The sequence below is a fragment of the Vicugna pacos genome, chromosome X, assembly GCF_048564905.1.
Source record: "Vicugna pacos chromosome X, VicPac4, whole genome shotgun sequence".
Lineage (NCBI taxonomy): Eukaryota > Metazoa > Chordata > Mammalia > Artiodactyla > Camelidae > Vicugna > Vicugna pacos.
The window spans coordinates 57,699,827-57,721,047 of record NC_133023.1 but is presented as its reverse complement, the minus strand read 5'-3'; the positions used below and the strand labels follow the sequence as shown (position 1 = coordinate 57,721,047).

Below are 21,221 nucleotides of genomic sequence, written 5' to 3'. Positions count from 1 at the left end.
TGATAATTTCCATAAGAAAATGAAAGCAACATTTGCCTGGGAATAATACAATATGGGCAATCTATCAATTAATCTCTGTTTATTATGACAGTCTTCAAAAATAAAGGGAAAATATGGTGAAATCATTAGTATTCCTAGGCTTCAAAGGGAAAACAGCCCATTCTATACCAGCTTCCCTTCCTCTCCCCGAATCTTTGCTGACTTTCATCAGCTTTGGTTCTTTCTAAGATGCTGCCTTCTGTTCCTTTATGTTTTTTTTTAAATAGAAGCTCACAACAGCTTCCTATGAGTATAATTAATCAAGTAATGGGAGTATAGTTAATCAAGTAATCAGCCAGCCAGCATCATTAAAACGTTTTAATATCAATGTAAAATGAGGCCAGGGTTTTACAAGCAAGTTTCAGAACATGAACATCAATTTCTAAAATGACTTACCTTCCTTTCAGAAGCCTAAATATGAACAAATATAAGTTTTAGGGATTTTTAAAAATATCATGGTATTTTTTCCCATTTTAATACATCTATAATTGACAAGCATGCAAAATAACTAAGTTCCAAATCAAGGGCCTCTAGCAGAAACATCTAAATCAAAAATGAAGCATTTTAATTTACTTATTGACCATAAACTCAGCAAGAAACCATCCTTTCCCTCATACCTCAGAAAAACCACCATCACTTCATTTCTAGGGCACTGACTGATGGCATTAAGAGTATTTAGCTCTCCCTTGTCAGCATTCAGACATCCCTGGTTCGACCTATGTAAATTAATGTTACAGTTCCAGTTGCTGGAAATGCCCCACCATCTTCACTGCATTACACTTGACAAGGCAGCTACCAACAATGCACAGGGTAAGAAATGAACCATGAAGAACATAATGGCTTAACTGAAAAGCTAACCATATATACTGGGTCTGCTAATTGAGTGAGGATATTAACAGAGATGTAAAATTCTAGGAGGCATTCTTTTTTCATCCTTTCCAAGTTACCATTATATACAGTACTAGGAAGTAAAGAGTAGAAGAAGGTGACAACAGCCACATACATGAAATCCACTTAGAACTAAAAGCAAACTAAACAAAATGCAAACTATAGTGGACTAACGAACTGACTCCCATTTGGGTTTTATTTGTGGCTGCAAGCAACCTCTAAACTGAGGTTTATAAATTAGGGAACCATTTGAATGCACTGAGCAATTTATATAAGAAACATTACTAAAATATTTTCTAAGAGTTGTGTGTGCTTCATTCCTGAATTTGGTGGAAACAGTCAAGAAATAACTAAATAAAATAAACCTCAAATATTTCCTTTTTACTACACCCACTTCCAAAAATTACACTGCCTTTAACACAATTTTCTCTGTCATTCCTCAAATGAATTAGTAAAACAGGTAGAAGTACAAAACATAACTAATATTACACAATTAATTTTCCTTCAGTAATTTAGTCTGTTCCAAAGTATTTCTGTCCAAAGTGTGTAGGTGCAACAGGATGAACTTCAGTAGTTAGAATTGTGATCTCTGGAAACTCCTGAATGATTGATTTGGCACCTTCAAAAAATAAAAGAAAAATTGTCATTATGGCAGGATTTTTTGATAACATTACTTGGAATTCAGTAATTTTATAGTCAGTCACTAGGTTTATTATGAACAGAGAACAGACAGGAATGACCTTTGGATACATAATCAGATTTGGTTAATCTCTTATTTTATATAATGTCTGATATCTGAAAAGCTTTTATAGTAGTCAGACTGTGTCCCCACCCATGCACTAATAAATTCTTAGAATCAAATTGTTTTATATCCAAGATTTGAAAAATATATTCCATTATAGCGACTTGTCCCCTGAAGAGTCTTTTTTGTTTTATTTTAAAGGCAGCTGGAATAGGAAACAGGATCATACATAAAATGATGGTTTCTCAACTGGAACACTAAAACAAGTGCAGACTTCTTTGTTATGTCAGAGAAAGCTAGCTTTTTAAAGGTTATGACTCTAACTTGGTGGGTGGGTGGAGGAAGAAGGGAAAGGAACTAGCTAGGAACCCAGTCCATGTAAAAAACCAAAGCAAGGCTACCACAGAATGAGACATTTTTCATCTATTATGTCAAAGAATTAGTATCCTATTCTAATGTATACTACTAGAACTAACATGGTTACTGTTCTATTCTCAAAGACAGAGAACCCAATAATTAACTGATTATCTCAATGTTTATAATGTCACCTTTGTTATATAAATGGATGACCAAGCAAATCACCCTTTGTAACCATAAACATTTGAACTACAGGTAATTTTTATTATGAATATAATTATTATGAATATTTTTATTATGAATACAAAATAATCAACAGTCTACTAAATGCAGCCCCCCCAAATGGTTTCTCTGTAGCCTCTTCAGGGTTGGCTGAGACTTGAAACCTTTAGAAATGAGGAAATGCCCTAACTAGAGGGCACATATTTCTTTCTTTTCTATTACAAAACAAATATAAATTCACCATAGAACATTTGGAAAATACAAAAAAAAACTGCTTAAAAAAGAAAATGAATTACTTAGAATCCCATGATCCTAAGATAGCCACGATTAATATTATATAATTTTAAATAAAAATTGAAATAGCATTGTGCATCTGTCTTGCTTCTCACACTGATGGAAGATTTATTAGGTTCCATGTTAAATCTAAGTCTGATTTTGGTAGTCATAACAGTCATAATTTATATTAGTCATCTCTAAAGTTGCTGATAACATTTTACACTGTTCTAATGCTGTTAATTTATATTCTGCTCTTTTACATTTACCAGATTTTTTGATGCCATTAAATATTTTTCAAAAACATGAGTTAACAGTCACATTATTACATCCTTTGAATATACATCCTTTGAATATACAACTGACCTTTGAACAACACAGGGGTTAATTCACATATAACTCATAGTCAGCCCTTCATATCCTTAGTTCTTTTGCATCCACGGATTCAACCAACTATGGACTGTGTCATACTGTAGTATTTGCTACTGAAAAATATGAACGTTTAAGTGGACCCACGCAGTTCAAACCCACATTGTTCAAGGGTCAACAGTACATTTATTTAACCATTTCCAAGTAAGTCATTTACGTATTTTCAAATTTTTTCTTACACGAAATATAACTCTAGTGAATATACTAAATGCTGAATTTCTACATGCATTTATGATTATTTTCTTAGGATAATTTCACAAGTTCTTAGATTACATGGTTAAAAAAAAGAAACAGGTCTTAAATTAGGCTTACTCACTCAAGAAATGGAGAATACAAGTTCTCTCACCATGCCCTTTGAGCAGAAGTCTAACTTTAAAAACTTCTCTTTGCTTCCCATTGCAAAGCTTCAGTAAGACCATAGGGCTAGCTAGAACCTTGAGTTTCTTGCTGTTTGAGAGCAGTTCTCAGGGTCAAATGGGGAGCCAGGAGAAACAGGAACCTTTCAGCTATTTGCAAGCTCTACTCAAACAGGACCACCAGGAAAACAATTACAATCCCCTTCAATGGGATTAGTTTATACTTTTTCATTTGACTGTGGACATTAGAATGGTGTAAAATATTATCACTAAGCTTAGAGATGACAAACACAAGTTATAACTACCAAAATTCAATTTAGATTTAATGTGGAAGCAAATGAACTTTTCCTCAGGATGAGAGGCTGGGCAGATGACACTCACCCATCCCATGACCATCCCGAGCCCCAGTTACTGCCTCATGCTGAACTCACCATGAGGAGTGGAGAACAGACTGAGTAGAATAATAACACTGGGTTGAACTCCATGTTCTATAAGAACCTTTACAGCTTCAATTACAGTATTTCCTGTGCCTAAAACCAAATGACAACCAAATACATTAGCAACTTAAACATTTATCTCAAGATGTCTCTGAAGTTTCTTTGAAGTTAAGGCAGTTTAATAATCTAATAGCTTCATTTGCAGGTGCCTGTTCTTTATCAATGATGTTATTTTCAATAATGGATATAAACCATATACTTTTCAGTTTTCAAATGCACAAGCCCTAAATTCATTCAGTATTTGAGATATCAAATTTAATACCCACCCTCCACCCCCAACCCAGGATCTGAGTAAGCTTAGAAAACAGACTAGAATAGGAGAGAAAAAAAAATTACCTCCAAAGAGGATAAATTCTTGAGAAAATTACTGCTATACTCACTGGGGTAGAGGGGGCCATATATCAATGTATTTTCTGTGTTCTGTATACTTTGTCTCATTAGATCCTTTGCTTCAATGTGTTCATTTTAAGATAGAAACTTTTTGGCGCTAATAAAATTTGACTAATGTGTATTCTCTTTTTACACCGTAAAAATTCCCCACAGAACTGCCCAGGGCAACTCCAAACCCAACTGAAAAAAAAACAAAAACACATTTAGAAATAGTTTTCGCCTTTATATAAGGGCAGCCAGAAGGCAGGCAGTAAACTGAATTTAAACCCTAACCAAAGGTTACAAATTAAATACAAGCCACTCACTGAGAATTGGATACATCAGAAGGACTTTTCTCCTGTAAATGTCTGGGGGGAACTTGGCATAATATACTTTGGCTCTTTGTGTCTCCTCATCACTCTGAATCAGAATCTTTCCAATTCGAATGGATCGACAGCAGTCTCGTAAACCTTGTTCCATTGCCTCACCTTGAAGAAGGAAATTAAAAAGAAGGAAAAAAGATTAGGAGGAGATAGAGTAAAATTCTAAGAATAGGCCAGAGTTTAGTTTGTGACTGTAATTAATACAATAAAGACACTGTCAAAATGGAAGCAATTTTTCTTAAGCTAACAGCTTTTACTTAGAATATGCTCATACTTTATATTTAGTTCTGGTCAATGAACCTAGGTTAAGGGTTGGTCAATGAACTAGGATAAACTAGTTTTATTGCTGGCTTGCAAGTTGTAGAATTGTCACACTTCCATGATTACAGGAAATAAAGTGTTTTTTTTAGCTGTTCCCTGAGCTTTTTCAATACCAGGAACATTTTACTCCCATTAATTTAAGGAAACCTTGTTACTTTCATCTGACAAAAATATAAAATATTTATGGAAAAATGCTATAGATCAAAGTCTCATTATTTAGATCAAGGTGGCATTAGGAGATATCACTTAGCCCCAGCAATGGCTTCAACAGCAGAGGCTTTGCTGGAAAACAGTGAAAAAGTAATATATGGTTCCCTCTCTGTCCAGAGAACCACAACCAAGACCACCACCCCACCTTGGTTTCTGATCACATACCTATTTTTGAATCTGACTTTCTTTAAGGAAGTGTTTGCCAAAAATCAAGCATTCTCATACCATCTTCAGGATTTTGGGCCACATCAAAAATCTGTTTGGTTATTTACTTAATATTGTTCATTAAAGTAACCATATTTTAAACATTTATTTTAAGAGGAAACTTTATATCACTCATGAAAATATAAGAACAGTTTCCTTCTAATACATTTGAAAATCAACCAATAGCTGTTAAGGTTAAAAACAAAGACTATGAAAAGGATATATACACACGCGTGCACACACACACACACACACACATATGAGAATCACTATGCTGTACACCAGAAATTAACACAACATTGTAAACCAGCTTTACTTACTTTACTTCAATTAAAAAAATACACTTTGGAAAAAAAACTACCCTGTCTATGCATCACCCCAAGGTCATCTGGTATACACTAGGGGTATGAGGACCATGCCTCCTTTAGGGCAGGAGCTAGACAAAAACAGAAGAAACTGTACCTTAAAAGCTCATCACACTGTCTTCACCAGTTTTAAAAGACTGAACATTGTCCTGAAAATCCTATCATTGATTAAGAACTAACTTCTATAAAAAAGGAGGGCTTAAAGCTCCCATTTTATTTGAGATATTCAATTATTCACAAATAGAATTTCATAGCCAGAGAAGAAAAGGGAATGTTTCTATGTGAAGAAAAAATCCATCTGTTTCCAATGCAAGTAAGTGGGGCTTCTACCATACCTTGGATCTTGTGAATAATATTAATAATAATAATAATAATAATAATAATAATAATAATAATAATAATGATGGTGATGTTGCTGAATAGAAATAATTGTCCCCATGTAACAAGCATAGATCCTAATTACAGGCATGTGATTCTGTTGCAAAAAGGTTGCTTTAGAAGGGCAATCAGCTGAATTCAAACACAAATGCATTTATTTATAAGACCAACAATTGGAAATAACTAGAGTTAATCACAGTTAAATTCTTTTGCCTACAGTGTCACACAGTCAACAAATATAAAATTAAAAATATTAAACAAGTCATTCAGTCCAGCTCCTGACAGAGTAGGACTGTTTCCCACAAAAAAAAAAAAATTTCAAAAACCAGAACAAAGATTTTCTCCAGCTGGGTGTTCAAAATTCTGCAGGCCTGAATTTGTGTTATATTTCTTTAGTCTTCAAGCTGCCCTGTTCTCTCCAAGACAGCATCATTCTATCCTCCTATTCTACCACAGTCCTCTGAATATCTTTGAAAGCTGGCTTGCCCATGGGGAAATGCAACTAGGGAAGATGCTCTGCAGTTAAAATTAGCCGAACTCAGCAACAGAGAGGCCATGATTCCAAGGCACCAAGAGGCTGGACAACACAGGTGGTGAGTTTTAAGCTAAGGCAAGCTGCAATTATGAGACAAGCCCGCCTCTTCCCTGGAAAAGAGCAAATGTTATCTATGCATGCAAAGAGACAAAATCAGACATATGCAAACCTACCGCTTCTCATTATGCTGACCCCACAATTTCCCTTCTCAAATTTCACTCCTTCATACTTGTACCCTGTTGGAGAATAAAACCAAAGAATTTATCTTTTATCATTGGAGCCAACTACTTATCTTATATGAAGTATCTATGGTTTAAAGTAGATAGGTACAGAGCAACTCTTGTATAACATCTTAGGTTCCCTGTGAAAGAATAAGAAGACTCATGATTTTTCATAGTTATTTCTTAATTCTTCATTAAGAAACCTATGGGGATAACAGGGAGAAGTGGACTTCATCGAGTTGGAATAGGACTTCTGATAGCATAATATTCATATACACGTTCCTCAAATTGAACTCAGAGGAGAAACTGTTGCGTTCCAAGAATGCTATAAGTTTCATCAATTCAAAGTGGGACCCCACAGTGAGCTACAGCAGAGATTCCTGTCTGTTTTTATGAGCCTCCATTCTGTATTAAAAAGCAGAAGAGAGAGGCTGAAGTAGTTACCAAGACATGTTCAACTCTTGGTCTCATCCTGAATTTGTATCAATCATGATGCAGCAAGCTCAGCCCCCAATTTTCATAAAAATCAACCTTTGGATATAACAGCTTCTATTATTTACTAAAGAACCAAATCAGAATTTTAAATCCCTAAAACAGGGATCCTTGGCTGCTTTATATTAGAGTAGAACAAAGCACCTTCTCCAATCCTCATTGTTTTTAATTTTCTTTTTCTTTTTCACTTTTCATCCTTTTACCTGGAGCTGCACTGCCAAACCAGCCCACCCATTTGTTAACACCAGCAGCTTCCCCACAGAGGTGAAGATAAGCTGCCAGTAATTCTTCACTCTGGTCCCAATGTGCCACCATCAAAAGCAACACCTGCGTGCTGAAGACTATTTATTAACCTTTAACTTGAACTGACAAGCAAGCCGTTAACAAAAAGTCATCCACATAAATTTCTTTATGAAATGTCTCCAAGTTTATTATGTTGTTTAAAAAAACAGCTCCTCGTAGACTCCTCATTTTGTATACTGATTTACTCAGACTGCTTTCTTTCCATTTCCCCCCAGTTCTATCTTAGAATTTTTATGAGGAGAGTATGAGGGTAACAGCCCTGGTTACCTGTTGGAGTGGTCACCATGCATTCTTTATATGGCAGCTGATTCAATCCTTCTTCCACAACAAGTCTGATCTAGAGAGTCGGAGGAAGAATAAGTTGAGAACTTGCTAAGAATCTATTAAGTGTTAGCCTCAGGAGCTGAACACTAGGCAAAAAGTCAGTAGCACACTAGGCAAGGATTTAGCTTATGACAGTAGGGAGGGGGCCCCTATCATGGGTTAAATGCAGAGACAGATCCAAATGTCAGGCTGCTTGCTGCTAGGTGTCCAACCTTGGTTAGGCACATTATTGCCACTAAACGGCTCAAGTATGCCTTCTGATTCTCATTCAGTTAGTTCAGACTATATTATGAGAAACCCAAAACTACAGCAAGGGGCAAGAGTCATGGCAGGCACCCTTGGAAGTAATACACTTCTGGTTACTCTAGAAATAGTGCCCACTGGGAATTTCTTTGCCTTGTTTAATACTTTGAAATTGATAGGTTGGATTCTTTTTAACAAAAGCCTAACATAATGCAAATAAAGCCTGAATTTCTTAGGAGGAGATAATGAGTAGACGAGGCTGAACCAATTTACTGAGCTTGAAGTTGGATCCAGTCGAATGCCTTGGGACTTCTAGCTTAAAAACAAAAAGGCTCCTAATGGTCTTAATGTGTGGTACAGAGGAAAGAATCCATCAGAACTACTAGGAGCAGCCTCCCCAAACCACCAGATATGATATTCCTCTGAGCACCCAGCACCTACTCAAGCAATGCTTGAGTCTGCAAAGCACATTTTCTCCAATCAATATTACATTACTGATTGAGAATCAGGAACAACAGGGAGAAATGTCAGGCCCCATGCTCTGTTATCACAGCACCCTGCTGTCATTAAAATGATCGATGCTAAATGGGCCAGCACTTTTGTCAGCCTGTATACTGGGAATCTTCAACACTAGAAACCTAAACAGCTCCAGTCCCTGCCACAACCGTAACCGACCCTCCACACCCCCAACCCCAATATCAGGACCTTTAAATCCAACTGCAGAGAACAGAGAGGTCCAAATTACCATCCAGTCAAGTAAATTATGTCCTGGGTCCTTATTCTCATTTGACTAAGATATAACACCTGCCCTTTCAGACAAGCATTTTACAATAACCATGAACTTCTGTGTTCTATAGAAAAGGGGCGCAAGGAAAGCAAAAGAAAGATGAACCATTTTCTACCAGTGAACACCAAGACCTTTGTTTTCCCCACAGCAGCTACTGACACAATTGCCTTCCTCCCTGAACGTATTCCTTTGGTTTGATACAAGCATAAAGACAGAATGAACTATCACTCAAAACGATGCAAACTACATTTATCTTGATGCAATCCAAGGGTTATTCCTGCCCCTGGAAGCTCAAATAGAAATGGCCTTTGAACCAAGAATAGTTAACATCAAAAGTACAACAGGAGTCATCTACACTCTTTTGCTATCTTCTACTATCTGATTATACCTGTAAGCTTTAGAATTCACTTTTCTTTCTTTCCCAACTGAATACTGACAATAGTATTTAGATTGTAAACCCCACAAGATCAGGGACCATGTCTATATTCTTTACTCCTCCCCCACAACACAGTTTAGTGCAGTGCCTGACTCACATGAGTTCAATATATAGTTCATGAATTGATGAATACTAATAACCACAGCAGAATATGTGTCAACCTCATTTCTAAGCACTGAACACACTCAGATATAGATAGACACAAGAAGTAAACAGTGCTTATGAATACAAACCATTTTGGCCTGAGATCCTCTCAGATGACACTAGCTAAACAGAATTGGGCTTAAAAGTCCCAGAGTGTAGACAGTTCAACTCAGTATTTCACATGTACTACAGAAAAGAAGAGGCCATAGAGACAGGTATTCGTTTTTGTGCATTTGATAGACACCACAAGGATAACTACTAGGTCTCCTTACATTTTTGGATTCCTTTTAATGTACTTTGCTTCACTGTCCTAAAAGGAGGCATTTAAGGCTCAGGATCAGGTTACTAGACCCATCTGAAAGGCAGTGGTACCTCAGAACTACAGAGAATGGGTTCATGGGCAGGTGAAAGGGACTGAGGCAGAGCTTTGATGCAACAGTAGAAACAACAAACACTTCAGAAGTCTAGCAAGATGTGGGTTATTTGGCGTAATCTCTCTTACCTCAGAATGCTCCAGAACAACGACAAAAAGCCCCTTGGCCTACTACAATAATATCACTAGGAACAACAATGAAATGAAAACAGAAAGCCTCTGTCCACATACCAAACGATCCGCAGAAAACATGAAGTCTCCTCTACTGGCTGTCCTAAAAAAAAAAAAGTACAAGTTTTAGTCTAGATTAGAGCTTTAACATAAAATATTACTTAATACACATAGTAACATCAATATTAAGACCTAGTACATACTAAAAACTTAACAGCTTACCTGTAACAGACTATTACTGAGACATGTCTTTCCCTAGGATATAGGAACCTAAATGGAATGACTTGATAAATATTATTGAAAATGCTCATTTGATATCAACAGTTGAGACAGGAATTAAAAAGGTCATGTAGTCTCCCACTGAACTGCCCAAGTATATATTATTCAACCAGGAGATAAACAAGGCCCCCCTGGAAGATGGCAGCAAGCCCACAGCTCAATTAAGGGAAAAACTTTGCAGTAAGGAAGCTAGGTTCTCCCCAACCTCATGAACCATTCACTTTGATCTAAAACCCATATTACCAAGATAAGTAACCCATCTACTTTGTCCCTACTCCTTTTTGGAAGGAGAATGGTACAAACAAATAAATCCTCTATTTTTGTCACTGCATTCAAGAATACATAACCTAATTTCCAGGACCTCTTTCTCAAACTATTGATAATTTGTTCCTTTTGCCTTTTTCAATCAAATACTATTTTATTCCATAGACCTTTCTACCATCTTCCTGCATATTTCCTTCTGGTCAATACCTTCAGATCCTGACATATCCAAGTAATAGTAATCCAGGGTACCCCCAAGCTGTTTACCAACCCAAAAGGGAATGTTAAAAGGCTCACAGGTTTTTTTGTACGTAAAAATTTAGTACTGTTCCTCCTCTTTCTCTCATGTAAGTTAAATGATCTGAATGATTTAGTTTCTGTACTTAAAAATATCCGTCTGCCTATCCATAGCATACCTAAAATATTCCTCAACAAAGCACTGAAATGGCATATGCAAGCATATATTATCTCAATATACCATTAATGATGACTCTTTTTCAAGCTGCATTTACTTTCTCTGACTAGGGATAAGCAATGAAATATCCCTGACACAAATGACATTAAGTTTCCTACAGTAACCACAGTTCTATGATATTACAGATACTAACTCTAAAATATGGACCATAATTGAGCAATAGCAAGAATATATGTCTGTATTCTTTACATATAAATATTTCCTAAACTCAGAAAACTCTTTCCACAGACACCTACACACAGAGAGAGCCCATTTAAAACAGGCTCTATTTTATGTACTGTGGTTTTCAGATGAAAACTACTTTTACACTAGCACCTTTCATTTCTATAATTAATCTTCACAACATGCTTGTCAAGGAAGTAAAAGTCACTGAGTTACAAAAAAAAAAAATACTGAAGCCTACTGCCGTGTCTGCTAGACCTATACAAACTTGTCCAGGCAGCCAGAGCAGTTTTTCAATAGGGAAGAAAAGTCTGGACTTGTCTTAAAGAAACATCCAGTAACATATCTTGGGAACACATCCGAAATGTTTGTTTCTAATTTCTGAACAGTTACACATAAATTTATTACATGGAAAAGTTACATTAGGTTAAGTGATCAGAGTTGCCCAAATTCATTATTTTACTTTAGAATCAGACATTTTAACACCTTTCACACTCTTTCCCAAAATATCAGCCTCAGCTGATAACTTTTGCATAATACGCATCTTCTCTACATTCTAAAGAAGGTACACACTGTGAGAACCTAATATGAACTGTCATCTCTTCATAGCTATTTGACTTCCAATTAAAGCAGTCACTGTTCTAACTCATCCCACTACAAACAGTAATTGCTAACCTACACCCTGCTGTTTTAGACAGACTTCAGACCCATACTGTTCACTTTAAATCAATTTAGAAATTAAAGTACAGCTAGAATATAGTAAGTTGACTGCATTTTTTAAAACCCACAGTGGTCTTCAATATCCACAACTAAATCCTTAACAGTGTTAATACTAGAGTTTCATAAGGGAGATTATTTGCGTGTTGGATCAATCAAGTTGCACATAGTCTCTGAACCCCTACTTTAGGCCCAACACTGGACTAAAGTATTTGTTAATAAAGGTGTTTTAATGTAAACCAGACTCCAGGTCTTATTTACTCCATATACTTTGTTTCAAATCATAACTCTTCACTTTTGTCTAAAACCCATTTTTAAAAAATCTATCACACTGGAAACAAAGTTTTGAAACACATTTTAATCATCTTGTATCTGGTAACTGTCCCAAATAAAATCTGATGCAAAATTACCAGAAAGCAACAAACACACTGACATATCCCTAGAATATTCTAAAATATATTCTAATTATCAAATACTTAAACAGTGATATTCAAGCACTTATAATTCAGAGCATGGAAATGTAATTAATGTTAAACTGAGTATCTTTTAAAATGTGCAAACCCCAAACAGGATTAACAATGCAGACCTAACCATATCTGAGAATATACTTTTCTAGACACTCCTCCCAACAAATGTGTCACACAACTGTAGTAACAAAATGAAAGCCAAAGGCAGGCATTTAAAAAAAATATGATCTTCACACAAACAAGAGAATCAGAATTACACCAGAAGCCAAATCCTTTTAATATGGACTTGGTAAACTTGACTCTTCCCTACTTAAGTCTGTCTATAAAGCACTTTAAAATTTCTAGAAAGGCTATAGCAATTATACATATTTTAAAACATGTACATCCCATAGCAAACCCAAACCAAGATGAAACCTCATGAATTTCTGACTTTTCTTTCAAAAAGCTAATAGGTATTTACTTATCATCCACAAGATACGGAACTATGAGAGGGGAATGTTTTTATAATATTAAAAAATTAAGACTTCAAGGAGAGACCCTCTTCCCTCTTCTTACTAGGCCTCACTACTACTACAACTATGACTAACTGCTGCTGCTGCTGCTGCTGCTACTACTACTACTGTAGTAGATTCTCCAGTGTGTTGGAAGACATCCTCTCCTGGGGCAATTACAACTTTAATTTCTACAGCAGAAATTGCCATTTGTTCATTCTCTGCTAATTTTCTCTATTCAGAATAAATTTGACAACCCCCTCCTTTTAAAGAAAAATCTTTTTAACAACTATACATGCACACACACCCATGAGTACAAAGATTTATTTATAAAACTTTTCTTAAAAGATCCAAAAGTTACAGCAGGTATGTAATACTATACTTGTATTATTCCCTTCTTTCCCACAGGTCATCATTTATTAAAAGCTTCCTTGGTGCTAAGTATTAAGCACTTTTGGTGCATTATCTGATCTAATCCTCACACAATCTTAAGAGGCAGATTCTATTATTACTACTGCTTTAGGGATGAAAGTAGTGAGGCTTACAGAGGTGAAGTATTTCAAGGTTCTTTCCAGTCTGAAGCTCTCTAAGTCCTTGAGTAAAGCAATTACCCTATTTCACTCTAATAAGGAAATGTTTATTAAAGGGTAACCAGTTTTTAGATGTCTGTTAATGATATTTCTCTCCCTGTGAATCAAACTGGCACTACATACAATGCAAACAATGAAGTAAAGAGTCTGGCAGGCAAATAAAACATCATTAAAATGTTCCTTCTGAAGATGGAGAAGCTGCTATTATAATACGGCTTGTGAAGAATATGTAATTAAGGTTAATACAAGAATACACCCACTTCAAATGATTTAAATCAAAACCTCTGACGCAACTTAAAACAGTTTGATTTCAATCAAATCTCAGTAGCACTGAATTAGATGTCATTTTTGAAAATGAGGATTATGTACAAATATTGTTTTCAATATTTGGGGTGGGAGAAGTTAAGTTTGGGCATAAGGCTGCCGGATTTAGCCAACAAAAATACAGAACACCCAGTTAAATTTGTATTTCAGAAGTATATCCCATGCAACGTTTAGGATATATTTATACAAAAAAAGTATTCACTCTTTATCTGAAGTCAAATTTAACTGGGTGTCCTGTATTTCACTTAGCAACCTAAGTTAAGGAGGAAGAACTAAATGGACTCAATTTCAGCTCTGACATGTTCTTGTTTGTTTTTGTTTTTTAAGCAACAGGTTAAAGGGAAGTAGAACATAAAAGCTTTTCTAGCAGGTTTAAACCAAAGGAATGCTTTACGTACAGTTAATGTTTACTGAAAGCTCCTAAAAGATAAGTTCTACTTCCAGAGCTACTTTGTTACATGGTCACTAAAATAAAGAACAGCTCCAAGGTTTGTCATGTACACAAATGATTTACAAGTGGTTTTCTTTTGTTCCTTCAACCTCAAAAATCAAACAAACCCCTATGAAGTAGGAACAAACCTACTCTGATGCAAAAAAATAAAAAACCCCCACCAAGAACAGCTTTTACTACTTGCCAGGTGCAAGTCATTAGGGCCACAGCTCTTTAGCACCTTCTTAAGAATCTCATAAAATAGAGTCATTAATTTGCACCTCAGAACACTGTTCAATGTAAACATTCAAAATCAGGTAGAAAAAGAAGAGAAACTATCATCTTCCCTTAGAACCTAGGCCTCAGTCCCAAGTTTATTTATTAATTTTTATAATGATTGCAACATTGATTCCCCTATGTGCCAGGTACTGTGCCAGGCCAGACCTTCCTTCCGCCTCCCCAAGTCCAGACTAGTTGGTGAGACACTATTGGATATGCTCAATAAATATTATTACAGGAGTATGTATAAAGAGGCAACTTCCTCTTTATACATACCCTTTTTCCTAAAAGCCACTTAGAAAATTCATGTGGAAAACCAAAACCACATCCATGTTTTAAATAACTTTCAAGTCACAGGTTTTTTTCAGTGGTGTACAGTTTGGTGTTTTTTTTTAGGTTAAGATGTTTTTTTTTTAACATTTTTTATTGAGTTATAGTCATTTTACAATGTTGTATGAAATTCCAGTGTAGAGCACAATTTTTCAATTATACATGAACATACATATATTCATTGTCACATTTTTTCCACTGTGAGCTACCACAAGATCTTGTGTATATTTCCCTGTGCTATACCGTATAATCTTGTTTATCTATTCTACATATGCCTGTCAGTATCTACAAATTTTGAACTCCCAGTCTGTCTCTTCCTACCCCCGCCCACTTGGCAACCACAAGTTTGTATTCTATGTCTGAGTCTGTTTCTGTTTTATATTTATGTTCATTTTTAAATTTTTTTTAGATTCCACATATGAGTGATCTCATATGGTATTTTTCGTTCTCTTTCTGGCTTACTTCACTTAGAATGACATTCTCCAGGACATTCTGGTTTTATACAAGGTGAAGGGAAAAGTTCTGCAATACTTCCAGCCTCGGGGTGATGTTAGGCCAGACTCTTTAGGCTGGTTCTGTTTAGTACGTGGAGTCCCTGGCTCAAGCCTCAAATCACATCAGGCTGTACTCACATTAGTGCTGAACAGGATGTTCACCCATCCTGAGGTTAACTGTCTTCCCAAAGGTGACTTCAAAAAAAAAAACATTCACAATGCTGAATGCACTCCTTCTCTAGTGCTATTTCATGGACTAAAATACTCTTAAGATTGCTTAACTTTCATCCAAGCTGCCTGCTGAGGCCATGGCAAAGCCCCTTCGAGGACAAATATATAGGAAACATTCAACATCTCATGAAACAGCTTTACTTTAATGCTTTAGGAGACAAAAGAAAACAAAAAATTGGGAAGGGAAGATGATCTTTTAAATACATGGCACTGCCTTAAATATGAAGTTATAAACTATGTTCAAGGGAACAAGTGAATGAGTAGGAGAAAGTGCATTACACTCAGATTTTGCTGGGCTTAGTATACCAATGAGGCAGAAGAGCAACAATGCGTGGTTTAAATCCATTGCAACAAAACTGTAAATGAATAGTCAATTCTCCTCCCCAGTTCACCAGTGAACCATGTGTGACTGAGTTAATTATCAGATCATTTGATACTTAGATTACTGCACTCTCAATTAGAGAGAAAACTATCTTCTTGAAATTCAATAATATGACCAACATATTACATTGAAACTACTGCACATTTCCAAAGAAGACATTTTACATCAGTCCAAAGTTCTGTCTTGCCTGCTTTATATATTTACAACATGAAGTCCTCTGGCTCAACTCCTATTTCCCCATGCCAAAGTCAATTCAGAAAGCAATTCCTTCACTAGATAGATACTGAGGACCAGGAATAATAAAAGGAATAACAAGCACTCCAATGACCTCTATTATCAGACAGTTCCATAGTGTACATGTATGATGTCACATCAAAACAGAGAAGAGCAAGGCCCAAGGAAGACAGAATATGATAATGGTACCTTCCATAACTAGACCCACATAAATATAGCTCTTCTTACTATAGGCATTCTATACCAGCCCCCTAGAGAGGATGAAACAAGTCTTGCTTGTAAGGGTATGCCAATTTTTGAAGATAAAGGAACAAAGGCCTCTATAAACAGACTTCATTAACAAAAACAACTAAAACACTGTCTCCATCCTAAATCACTAAGCCTCAATTAGTTATCAAAAACCATAGTGAATCTTTCTCTTCTGTATCATAGCAGGATAAAATTTATCTAGGCGTTTTCACTGTTTTTTTTTAAATAAGAATGCGAGTTGTATGTATAGTTAAATTCCTTTTACTGTCTCCCAAAAGCTCAAAAAAAACAGCACTTATGGATGCATTCAGAGCCATGTACAAATCCAAACATGAAGGCTTGAAATGCGTTAAATGCACATAGCTCTTCACAGTTTATAACAAATGTTCACAGACAGTATCTTGTTTTAGCCTCCTAGGAGCTCCAAGAGATAGTTCAAACATCCTCACTTTACAAATGATAATGTTGAAGCTAACCACCTTACCTAAGATCACTCTGGATCCTGCTGTCTCCTTCCAAATTCAGAAAAAGAAAAGACTTCACTTAACCCAGGTTTACTACACCACCCAGACTTTTCTGAGTAATGCAGTAAAATCAGGTGTTGACACTGTCATATATGAACACCAAATGTCATGCCCTCTCCAAGTTCTATAGCAACTGTTCACCTTTACATTGTTATGAAGATCTCTTTGCGAAATCTAAGGAAAATAAAGGAATCCTCACCTCCATAAAAAGGCACATATGCAAATATTCATAATAACACTATTCATTTTTTTAATAGAAGTACCATCAGTTACAATGCACCAATTTCTGGTGTACACAATGTCCCAGTCATGCATATACATACATATACATTTTCATATTCTTTTTCATTAAAGGTTATTACAAGATACTGAACATAGGTCCCTGTGCTATACAGCAGAAACATTTCTTAAAATCTATTTTTAGATATAGTGGCTAACATTTGTGAATCTCAAGCTCCCAAATTTATTCCTTCCCACTCCCTTTTTTCGATAACCACAAGATTATTTACTATGTCTGCAAGTCTGTTTGTTTTGTAGATGAGTTAATAGTGTCCTATTTTCTGTTTTTTTATTTTTTAGATTCCACATATGAGTGATATCATATGGTATTTTTCTTTCTCATTCTGGCTTACTTCACTTAGAATGACAATCTCTAGGTCCATCCAAGTTGCTGCAAATGGCATTATTTCATTCTTTTTACAGCTGAGTAGTATTCCATTGTATAAATATACTACAACTTCTTTAACCAGTCATCTGTCTATGGACATTTAGGTTGTTGCTTCCATGTCTGGGCTATTGTATATAGCACTGCTATGAACACTGGGGTGCGTGTATCTTTTCAAATTAGAGTTCCCTCCAGATATATACTCAGATGTAGGATTGCTGGATCATATATAGCACTATTCATAATAGCCAAAGAATGGAAACCAAACCACCCAAATGCCTATTGCCTCATGAATGGATAAACAAAATGTGGTATATCCATACAGTGGACTATCATTCAGCCAAAAAAGGAATGGTGTACTGATACAATATGGATGCAGCTTGAAAACATTATGCTAACTGAAAGAAACTAGTCACAAAGACCACATGTTGTATGATCCCATTTACATGAAATGTCCAGAACAGGCAAATCAGTAGACACAGAAAGTAGATTAGTGGTTGTCTAGGGCTTTGGGTGGGCTGGAGGGAAATAAATGGGCAGTGACTACCCATGGGTATGGGGATTCTTGTTGGGATGATGAAAATGTTCTAAAGTTGATTATGGTGATGGTTGGAAAGCAATGAACATACTTTAAAACCATTGAACTGTATACTTTAAAAGGTGCATTGTATATAAAATAGATAAACAACAAAGTCCTACTATATAGCACAGGGAACTATATTCAATATCTTGTCATAACCTATAATGAAAAAGAATATGAAAAAGGAATATATATATATATATGTATAACTGAATCACTATGCTGTACAGCAGAAATTAACACATTATAAACTGACTATACTTCAGTTAAAAAGGTATATTGTATGGTATGTGAATTACAGTTCAATAAAGATGTTTTTTAAAAAACTATTAAAAATGAACATACAAATAATATTTCCCAGATAATTTCTGATCGTTTGCTAAAGCCTTGAAGCCCATCTACAGGTGCAGCCCAAGGTCCAAGACACAAGGTCAGTAACTCTTGCTCTATAGAAACAAGAATCATCCTATTTTCTCTGTTTTACAGGTAAGTTTTATTTCAGTTCCCCCCCCACAACTACCAAGCCTATGCCTCCTACTTTTTAAGATCAGCACTTCATCTATTAGATCAATACTGATTCATGAAAATAGTTAAATAGTACACTTTTATGAATATAATCTTAAGATCTAGAAAGAAAGTAATTGAGTGACTATTGCTTAAAAGGCATAAGCTGGAATTCAAAAATGTAAAAGATACAATTTCTGCCCTCAAGGAGCTTAAAATCTAATAAGTGAAATAAGATCAAAACAAATATCAATATACAAAATATAAGGTGAATCTTGCATTAAAAATGCCAGGGAAGATCAGTGAGGAAGAATGATTAAGGGAAATCTTCTTGGCAGAGTGGACATTTAACACCGAATGCTGAAGAATAGGTAGGATCTGAACATTCAGAGAAGGGGTAAAGAGAATCCCAGATGTGAGCAGAAGTAGGAATATTTCAAAATAGTTCCTAGGGACCATGAAGAAGGGCCTAATGCCAAGCTAAGGATCCTTGATTTGGTAGGCTCAGAGAAGCCAAAGAAGGCTGCTGAGTAGGGCAGTCAGCTAATCAAAGTGGTATATTAAGAAAATTAATTGTTCAGGAATGTGTGGGTACATGTAGAAGAGAGAAAAACTGGAGACAAGGAGACGAAATGGGAGCCTATTAAACAGTATGAAGAAAAAGTCGTACTAGAGTCTGAGTTAGGGAGTGGCACCCTGACTCAGTAGCCATTTTAAAAGATCAAGGCACCCACTGAAAAAGGAGTGTTCTGGCATGCAGTAGCTACTCATTTAAAGTGCTGCCAATACAGAAATCGGCTGTAGTTCATCATGGTACATATTTCTCTTAAGAAACCCCATCTACAACATGAGTTTTTGAGATCTCCTAAAAATAGCATTTTAAGACGGTAGTTTTGGCTACCTAGTGATTAGGAGTGGTGCCAAAGGCTCCTTTAGCTCCGTTAACCATACAGGAAACATTTGTTGTTCTATAATTTTACAGTAAAACAATCCTGTTAAGAGTTAGATGAGAAGCTTTTCCATGACCAAGTAAACTTAAAACCTCAAGACTAAAAGACCTTAGACAAAATGACATATTTGCAGTAGCAAAAACCAAATGGTCAGAGGGCCTGTTGAGAAAAACAAAATTTCCTTGAAATTGCTTTATTTCTATTCGTGAGCTTGAGGTGATTTAGACGTAGAGAATACATTTGGGTAGTAACCAGTTCTGTGTTAAAGATTTGCTAAGTGAACAGGCACAGGGCAGATGGCATAGGAGCGTTTACCTGCTTGGAATAACTGAGGATGCACCACCACTCACAAAAGACAAAGAGGAAACCGGAGGTTACCTAAAATGCTTCCTCCCTACACAAAGCGCTATAAGGGATGAAGGCCCGAGTCATGTAACATTGCCCCTCAAAGAAAAGGCTCTGCCGGGATCTTCAAAGACAAGTTTCCCAAGGCCAAGAACCTTAGCCCTTTTACTTCCAATCCCCGCCCACGCCCCCAAGAGACCCTCCGCCTCCCTTTCCCCTTTCGCTCTCGGCTCACTTGTCCCGGATGATGGTCTGCAGCTCCCGGATCTGATCATTCATAGGCAGCAGCTTAAGCTGAGCTCCGATCTGCCGAGAGAGTTCGCAATCACCTAGGAGGGAGTCGCTGGCTGGTGTGTCATAGTTGCCACCACCGCCGTTGCTCTCTGAGTTGAGGCTGGCGCCGCCGCAGGCCTGAGGGTCCGGCTCAGCCGGTACGCTACAATGGGCGTGCCCGGTGAGGAGAGTCGGCTTGGGCTTGGAGTCGCTGTTTCCCCCAGCAAGGTCCGAGATCAGGTCTCCAGGTTGCTGCGGCTCGGGGTTTGGGGTCGAGGCGGAGCTTACTTGCTGGTTGTGACACGGCATGGAGTCTGAACACCGTAACTCCGTGGCCATACATGGGGTCCCAGGCTGTCCCCAAAGCTATCGACCTCTAAGGATAAAGGAGAGCAGGGAGAACGGGCCAATGCTCTGGTGTTTTCCAGTGCGCCCCCGCCTCCTCCCAACCTCTAACCCGGACTCCCCTCTTACCTCGAGGCCTCCGCCGCTTCCCTTTCGCACGCTACGCTCCAGCCCCGCCTACAGCAGACGTACTACCTGCCTAGACACTTGATTGGTTTCTCTCCCTGCCACTCTGCAGCGCACTGCTTGTTAACCCTTTCAGTCGCCGGAGCTGCGTGGGGTCCCACACCTAACCTTGGCAGACAGGTTGAGGCCAGGGATGCTTGGTTGCAGGATCTGACGGGAGCCCCTAGGGAATCTGCATGCCGAACTTTGGGTGAGTGGTAGAGCCAGGAAAAACTAGAGCTGGAGGGTGATAAAATGATGACACACAAAGACCCCTGTTTTCATGCTCTGTGTCTTGGCAGAAAAGTTAAACTTCGGTAACTGCATCTGCAGTTAAGTTTGTCTGTGTAACCTAAAGAGGGACTACAAAAATACCTAGCAGCCTGCTGAAGAGCCTGCCCCTTACTAGACTGT

General features: G+C 37.0%; 1 protein-coding gene across 1 annotated transcript; it reads right to left on the bottom strand.

Annotated features, from left to right (window-relative positions):
• Positions 1-342: 342 nt before the first annotated feature.
• On the bottom strand, positions 343-20,820 carry UPRT (uracil phosphoribosyltransferase homolog). Its single transcript, XM_015250302.3, has 8 exons — positions 20,772-20,820; positions 20,260-20,673; positions 10,123-10,165; positions 7,852-7,921; positions 6,742-6,804; positions 4,499-4,660; positions 3,738-3,836; positions 343-1,546 (listed from the first exon to the last, which is right to left on the bottom strand). Exons 2-8 carry the CDS (start codon positions 20,634-20,636, stop codon positions 1,440-1,442), a joined length of 921 nt encoding a protein of 306 aa, XP_015105788.1. The 5' UTR covers positions 20,637-20,673; positions 20,772-20,820; the 3' UTR covers positions 343-1,439.
• Positions 20,821-21,221: the final 401 nt, after the last annotated feature.